We start from the raw sequence: 8,311 nt of genomic DNA on the forward strand, positions 1-8,311 counted from the left end.
TTTGGAATTCCATTTTTTTAAACGGGAACTCTTTTTTGTCTTTCAGACATTATTTGAAAAACCTACAAACTATTTTGATATTCCAAAAAGTGTTTAAATATTCTGATTTATGCGTAAGACATTATGGCACAAGTAGAAATTACTCAAGCCAGAACACAAAACACGTTATGCGAGTTTATCGACTTTGTCTCAGATGTTTTAGGTGAAAGACCTACTTTCAAACCAATAGAAATATTTTTTCCTCTTGTATTGACTTAAAAAATCACTTTTTTTGGTCATAGTATTTTTCACCCCCCCCCCCCTTCAAATCCCAGCTCCGCCCTGGGATCATGGTGTGTAGAGAAAGATAAAAAGAAAAAAGAAAACGACGTGACGACTTTTTTGTTTGTCAAGTGGATGTCTGGACTACAATATAACTCTTCATATTTGTCACAGTTTTTACCAAAAATAGAGGCATGAACCACTTTGCGGACCAATAAATGAATGACAAAAGTTCTCGCAAAACAATCCGGACACCACAAAGCATTGAGGGTCTCCTTTGGATATGCATAAGATGACACCATTCGTACACATTCGTACAATAACGAGTGATCACCCATTTTCCGCTCCAATTTTTTTGAAGCCGACCCTGACAAAGATAGGTGCGCACTCACCTACCGTTTGCATGCATGTCCCAATCTCCCGACGCAAGCATCACGCAAAGCATGGCGTTAGTACGTAGTAATCGGCACGCACGAAGTAAAACCAATCAACTCGATCGGTAGTCTCACACACGGAACACATATAGACAAGTCCACGAATCAAAGTGACAAACGCGACACCACACTAGGAAACACGCGCGCGCGAGTCAAACAAACAGTCGCCGTTTACCTCTTCTCCATCCCCCTACATACCAACACACCGCACGTACGTACGTACGTGCCTTCTTCCACATCCACCAGCCCTGCACCCACACGTCGCGATGCATGCACGAGCGCTCCTCTCCGTCGTAGCAGCCTGCGTGGTCGTGCTCCTGCACCACGGTACGGCGCCGGCGTCGGCGGCCGTGGCGACGTGCGCGCCGAGGGCGTGCGGGAACGTGACGATCCAGTACCCGTTCTGGCTCACGGAGGACGCCGCCGCCCAGACGTCTCCGCCGTGCGGCCCGTCGGCGTTCCAGGTGGACTGCCGGGGCGGCCGCGCGTCGCTGGCCCGCTCCTTCCGGGGCGGCTACAAGCTCCTCCGCGTCTCCTACGCCGACCGCGCCGTCGTCGTGGCCAACGACAACGTGCAGACGGACGCCGCCGGCTGCCCCGTGCCCAAGATCGACGTCTCCGCCAGCCTCAGCCTCGCGCCCTTCTCCGCCAGCCCCGCCAACCGCCAGCTCCTCTTCCTCTTCAACTGCACGTCGACGGCGACAGGGTTCGTCAACGTCACCTGCCCTAGCACGGCGGCCGTGGTGCGGCTCGACGCGCGGTACAACACCACCGACGCGAGGGCCGTGGCCGCCGGGTGTGACTACGCGGCGGTGCCGGTGGCCGGGTCGTTGTCGCCGGGCGCCGGCGCCGGGGTGGAGTACCCGCGGCTGCTGAGGGAAGGGTACCTGCTGCAGTGGAGGGCGTCCGCCGGGGACTGCGGTGCCTGCGGCGCAAGTGGCGGCCAGTGCGGGTACGACTCCGACGCCGAGGCGTTCGCCTGCGTTTGCGCCGACGGATCATCGCGCCCGGCCAGATGCGGTAAGCACTAGGCACTACCGGCTTCATAAAAAATGAAAAGAGTGTAGTTTTTCTTTAAACAAAAAAACATAGTAGTTTTTAAAAACATTGCCCAAATTTATGGTTACGAAATCTAGTCATAAGCAGCAGGTGTCTTCGATTAATAAAAATCTAATAGTGCCTATTTTATGTAAAGTCAACTAGCGTATACTCCCTTCGTCTTAGATTTGTTACATATGAATGTATCTAATCACATTTTAGTATCTACATACATCCATTTCTAGACAAATCTAAGACAGAAAATTTAAGACAGAGGGAGTACTACCGAACTTATTACTGGTCAAAGCATGAATTTCATTGTCGAACTACACCTTATATTTCACAATTACTACTCGTTCCATTAACTTCTAATTTTCTAGAATACACAGATGCATGTGTATCATATATTCATAGAAGAAGGAATTAACTTCTTGCTTTGATGATATAGGAAACAAAAAGTAAATAGAAGCAATTAAAAGGTAGCATAGATTTAGTTTGAATTAGTTTCATTTTGAAGATCATAATTGCCACCAATTGCAAAATCTATGCAGCATTCTAAATTTTGAAGAATGTTTGATTTGAAGATAAGCACACACAATTGCACAGCACCAGAAGTACACCCACCAGAGGATGGCATACTATCAAGAGACCACAAAATGATAATAACTTGTAATTATGTAATAAAAAAATCCGGGTCTAAATTTCACGTCTTTTGCGCAAGTCATAGCAATGCTTCATATTTAAGAAATAATCTTCCAATCCACATTTAAAGTCCACACTGTATCCAAAACTCCACCATTTAAATATTACGCTCAATTCCGACCATTTACCATTTCAACAACCCCGTGGATGAGCATCGGCGTAGGCTAGAGATGCGAGCAATGAGGTGCTTACACGTGGATCCTACTAGTTAGTTTAGCGACCATATTTTGTATGTTGTGTTCTCTAAACACAAAATTACCATCGAGTTCTTGGGACATATTGTTTATGCATTAATATGAAACTTTTTTCCGAGAATATTAGATCTATTGTAAAGATTCACCGGAAGTGCAAGACAGCTCAACCAAAGTAAAAAATAAATAAGAAAAACATTATTTGCTACCGTGGAGCAAACATGATTTCTAAAATGCGTGACAAATAAATTTATACCGGATAAGAAAACCGCAATCAAGATTATCGATTTAGAAATGAAGACTTCTTGCTCGATTTAGATCCTCCCAAATAATTAAAAAAAATGCTTGAGTGAGTCAATGTTGTCATGTGCTATTTCTAGCTGGCTAAACTTTTAGGACAAGGTTCCTAAGAGGTTCCCCCGGTTGACCGGCAACAGTAGCCGTGCTACTGAAACGACGTGCTGCACGCCCTTAGCTAGCTAGCTTGGACATGGCTCCTTGGTCAGCGGCTGTCATTGTCGACGATCGATCTCATCGTATCTAAAACTAAAACACAAACAGTATTCTGGCCAAACAGCCAATGGGTTCCGTGTTAGGTCCTACCTAAACTCGTGGGTATATATTCTTTAGCCGCAAGTAGCCGGGACTCCACGTCGTCCACCTCGGCAGCTAGCGTGTGTCTACATGCATGCACTCACCATATATACATCGCAAAGTGTGTACGTACACACAAGGTTCAAGTCAATCAACTCGAGTAACGACGTACGCATGTGTCCGGGAAGATGACTGTGATTTGGTTTGAATATTGTGACCGTCGTTCGTCATCCATGCTTATGTGTGTGGGAACTCAAGGGTAACTGATCAATCAATCTATATCAGATGGGTAACTTTTTTGTGGTCGAACCTGTTCATCGGGGTTTAAGGGCTACTAGAGTTAGCACGGGGTTTTCGGAAATTTTGTGATCAGTGGTACGTTGTCCCATCCACATTGAGATATTCTTAATGACTCTGTCAAATTTGAGATTTATCGGTCTTTTAAAGGTGTTCATTGACGATATATAATATGTACGCACATGTATTCATAAAGATGCATGTGTACGTACGTATACATACAATGTTTTCCGAAAGCTGGCGTTTGTCTCAACTAACCACACGCACGTGTCTTGGAGTATGAGTGTACGACGACCGTGACTTGCATGTTTTGAATATTGTGGTCGGCATGCCTACGTGTCGTTTGAACACGACGGTAACTAATCAAGCTTAGCGCGTTCGATTTCTTGTCCCGGCCGGTAAAATTTCCTGTCGAACCCATGCATCCATTCAACCAGCTAGTCGTCGTTTAACTGTTGTCCGACAAATGGTCCGACAAATGCATGTATGTCCCGAGCACAGTACAAATGCATCACTATCAGCTTAATCAGTCTTCCATCGGAACCTGCTTCATTGATTAGTCTTCTGGCAAAATATATAATTTGGCCACTTGCTTTGTTGATGACTTGTCTATTGACTTTTTCCATGTTCGCAGATGGGAAGAAATCCAGCAACAAGGTCATCCTGATAGGTACGTGCAATTGTGTGTACGCAAGAAACCATGCGCTCCAACAACCATGCAAGAACTAGTACAACATGCTTGTCTCATCACGTTTTTCTGAGAATTAGTAACATCTTGATGGATAACTTTGCCGACGCAGAAGTTTGGCTCCTACCTCTGGATACTAAGAAAAATTATAAAAAAGTGTGCAAAGATATAAATAATTCCAAAAGAAAATCATAAACATGACCGAGTGTTCTACCCATGTGCAAATTTCATGAGAAAATTGCATCCATGTTCCTCCGGACAAAAATGAGAGAATCTATGCTATGGAAAAACCGTTGTTGAAGTTTTGGAGGTCCTTTTTTGTTTTTCGCCTAGAACACTATCAGTACTACTTCTATACAAACACTCACACGTGACTAGAATTCGTTAATTCTTTTTACAATTTTTAGACTTTATTGTTCATGAAGGTGCGTGGGGAACCATGTTGACCGTGTTTTTTATTACTTTGAATCCCATACTAAGTGTAATTTTCGTTTCCAATTTCAGCATCACTCTCTGTCACATTTGGATTGATCCTCTTGGCATGCCTCGTCATCGCCTTGAAGTTTCATCGACAAATCCGCAATTTGAGTTTTTTCAGCGTCATGGACAAAACCAGCAAGGCAGACAACGCAAACGTTGAGAAGCTGCTGAAGAAGCACGGCTCTCTGGCTCCCCGGAGGTACAAGTACTCGGAGCTAAAGAAGATAACGAACAGCTTCAAGCACAAGCTTGGTGAAGGCGGCTACGGTGCGGTGTTCCTCGGCACGCTTCCCACGGGAGACCGCCGAACGGTCGCCGTGAAGTTCCTCCACCACTCCAGGCCCAACGGCGAGGATTTCCTCAACGAGGTGATCAGCATCGGCCGGACGTCCCATGTCAACATCGTCACCTTGCTCGGGTTCTGCCTCGAGGGCTCCAAGCGCGCCCTTGTCTACGAGCACATGCCCAACGGCTCCCTCGACAGGTATATCTACTCGTCACCTTCATCAAAGCCCGAATCACCGGAGTCATCGACGACAAGGCTCAAGTGGGAGACGCTTCAAGAGATCGCGACGGGGGTGGCACGGGGGCTGGAGTACCTGCACGAGGGGTGCAACACGCGCATCATCCACTTCGACGTGAAGCCCCACAATGTGCTCCTCGACGAGGGGTTCCGGCCGAAGGTGGCCGACTTCGGCATGGCCAAGTTGTGCGACCCCAAAGAGAGCATCCTCTCCATGGCCGATGCTAGGGGTACCGTGGGGTTCATCGCGCCGGAGGTCTTCTCCCGTGGCTTCGGGGTCGTGTCCGCCAAGTCCGACGTCTACAGCTACGGGATGTTGCTGCTAGAGATGGTCGGTGGGCGGAGCAATGTCAAGGCCTACGCCGCAGCCAAGGAGACCGACATGTTCTTCCCGCTCTGGATCTACGACCACCTGCTCGGGGACGGCGGCGTGCTGGTAATGCAGGGGGAGGATGGCTCCACCGGCACCAGAGAGGAGATGATCGCGAGGAAGATGGCGCTGGTCGGGCTGTGGTGCATACAGACCGTTCCGGCAAACCGGCCGTCGATGAGCAAGGTGCTGGAGATGCTGGAGAGGAGTATCGATGAGCTTGCCATGCCGCCGAGACCGTACCACCCTACTTCTCCGTCCAATTCTCCTTCTCTCTCGCACTCACTTCCGTCGAGTTATCCGTCTTCTGCCTCAGGCTTCACCCAACGGTACGCATCTCAGTCGTACTAGCATGCTACTCTTTCTGTAAATAAATACAAGGTGTTTTAGGTCACTAAAGTAGTGACCTAAAAAACCTTATATTTCTTTACAGGGGTAGTACTACTTATTAAGAAAAATGTTTGACTGCATGCTTTCTAGAAATTTATTTTGAAACAAAGCAAAAGTGTGTGTAGCATTGAATCTCCAATTCTATTTGGATGTTTGATCACTTAATTATGAAAGTTGACGACCTATATATGTTTCTTTCCACCAGATCAAGATCGTTTACAACAGAGAGCACAACATAACTAAAAGATTCCTCTGTACAGTCAACCGGAAAAGAAGCATGAATGTCCCATCAGCAAAGTCAACGTTAGACACGTAACCATTGTTGAGTTCTATCCAAGTTCTTAATTTGGGTGGATGGGCGATGGAGAACAACAATACTACTGATCGAATTGACGTCTGCATCTCCATGTGTATTGTTACATAGGTCCAGTTCTTATTGGAGCCTTAAGGAATATGTGATTTATCGTTTAAATAGTTGATATCCCGCCTGTGAGAGATACATGGACAACTTGTTTACGCAAACGAGTTGGGTAATTGTACTTAGCGGATGTGTACTAATAATAATCAACAAAAAAATAGAGAGATTTGTGTTTTTTCACCATCTATATCATCATGTGGCTAAGGCCATGCACAAAAAGGCACATGTTTCATAAGCAAGCTCCTCGTCATGTCTAGTGCATCGATTTGCCTAGTGCATTTTTAGGAGGTCTGGGATTATCCTCATTTTCGAAGATAAACAAATGATGCCATGAGATGATTATAATGCAGATTGTAACACCTAATTACGACTACTAAGTTGGCGCAGCTACATAAAACAAATATGAGTGCAACCTTTTTATAGTGGATGTTGTAATGTGGACTCATCAAATAATCTTGAATAATATGTAAAATTTCTCATTGTTGCGAAAGACTAGTAGTTGTAATGTGGATTAATGTATTGCCAAGTTTGGACTCACATCTCTTCAAGGCAAAAAAATTGGACGAGTTGTGCCAAAAGTAGTGAAAATTAATTCCATGTACATTGTATGCAACTGTTTGTGAATTGTATGTTGCATAGTTAAGTGCGGTATTTTTTTAGATAATGCATTACTTGTCATACGTTGTGAAATTTTTCTCACGAGCAGCGTGTTGAGCTATCTTTAGATGAGTTCCGCCATGCGGATAATTAGAATGAAAGAGTTTCCAGAGTCGGAGGCAGTGTGGAAGAAACACCGAACTTGGAGCTAGGCTCTATAAATGGATCTTAACGCCGATGGATGTCATCGGGCGGATGCATACGGGTACCCTGACTCGCGATTCAAGCTGGCCTTGCCTGCATCTTAGCTTCCGATGGATGGGACCTCTTTGTATTTTTGGAGAACAAGATCCAAGTTAGGACGAGATTTGATCTAGCATACAAATCACAATTATTGTGTCATATTTATTTGTTGGAGACAAACCATAATAAAAAAAATGTTTCTCGATAAGTCAAGATGTGTTTCAGCCAATATCAAGTGTGTATTGTTTTGTTGATATGGAGAGAAGACGAGAGGACACGGAAGAAAGCTGAGTCGAGATCTAGTGCAGGTCTTAGTGTAAAAAGGCAAGCCCAATGGTGGCACTCCATGAGCTCTTATCTCGTCCTTGTATTGGTAATAACTCATCCAATTTATTCGAAAAGGGATGTGGTATTTTCAATTCCACACATATAGATCACTTGATAATTCTACAAACTGAAGGTGTAGTACTGAATTTATGTAGTATAGCAATTTCTAGCGAAATAGTCGTGCTGCGGCACCGCATATTATGGAAATATTGTTATTTTAGTGCCCACACTGATCATTACTTAGCTAGTTAATATCACATTTCCTTTGTTGGAGCCTTTGAATAGTATACACACATCATGCACTTACACCTGCTACCTTCTATATCGGCATCCCACCCGCACTCCATATCCTCAGAGCAGTTAATGGTCTCCTTGTACTTCTTGTGTCAATTATCCTCACAACCACCAATCAAATACCCACCAAACTTCTTCAGGTATAAGATGTTACAATGTGGTTGTGTTTTCACGTCTGCAAAATATCATCAATCAGAAGAAATAAACATCCTGAACAAATATAGTTTTGTTGATTTTTTTTGCAACACTCTTGCATGAAACAAGCTAAACTTACTTCTTGATGCTATCAGGATAAAGGCGAATATCAGGAGTTGCATCAAAGCTGCAATCCTCATCCTAACTTGTATGTCGTGTTGATAGAAAAATGTCTGCTTGTGAGCCGTGGGGAAGACGAATTGAGAGGACAATCCTTTTTATACTAGGTTGGATACTAATGCTAGTTCGGTGAGTACAAAAGTAGCACA

At 44.8% G+C, this 8,311-nt stretch overlaps 1 protein-coding gene across 1 annotated transcript; it reads left to right on the plus strand.

Annotated features, from left to right (window-relative positions):
* Positions 1-844: 844 nt before the first annotated feature.
* LOC123439273 (LEAF RUST 10 DISEASE-RESISTANCE LOCUS RECEPTOR-LIKE PROTEIN KINASE-like 2.4) lies at positions 845-6,561 on the plus strand. The gene is made up of 4 exons (XM_045116008.1): positions 845-1,715; positions 4,152-4,187; positions 4,710-5,907; positions 6,174-6,561. The coding sequence occupies exons 1-4, from the start codon at positions 962-964 to the stop codon at positions 6,205-6,207; spliced, it is 2,022 nt and encodes a 673-aa protein (XP_044971943.1). The 5' UTR covers positions 845-961; the 3' UTR covers positions 6,208-6,561.
* Positions 6,562-8,311: the final 1,750 nt, after the last annotated feature.

Source organism: Hordeum vulgare, chromosome 3H (assembly GCF_904849725.1).
Source record: "Hordeum vulgare subsp. vulgare chromosome 3H, MorexV3_pseudomolecules_assembly, whole genome shotgun sequence".
In the NCBI taxonomy this organism is placed as follows: domain Eukaryota; kingdom Viridiplantae; phylum Streptophyta; class Magnoliopsida; order Poales; family Poaceae; genus Hordeum; species Hordeum vulgare.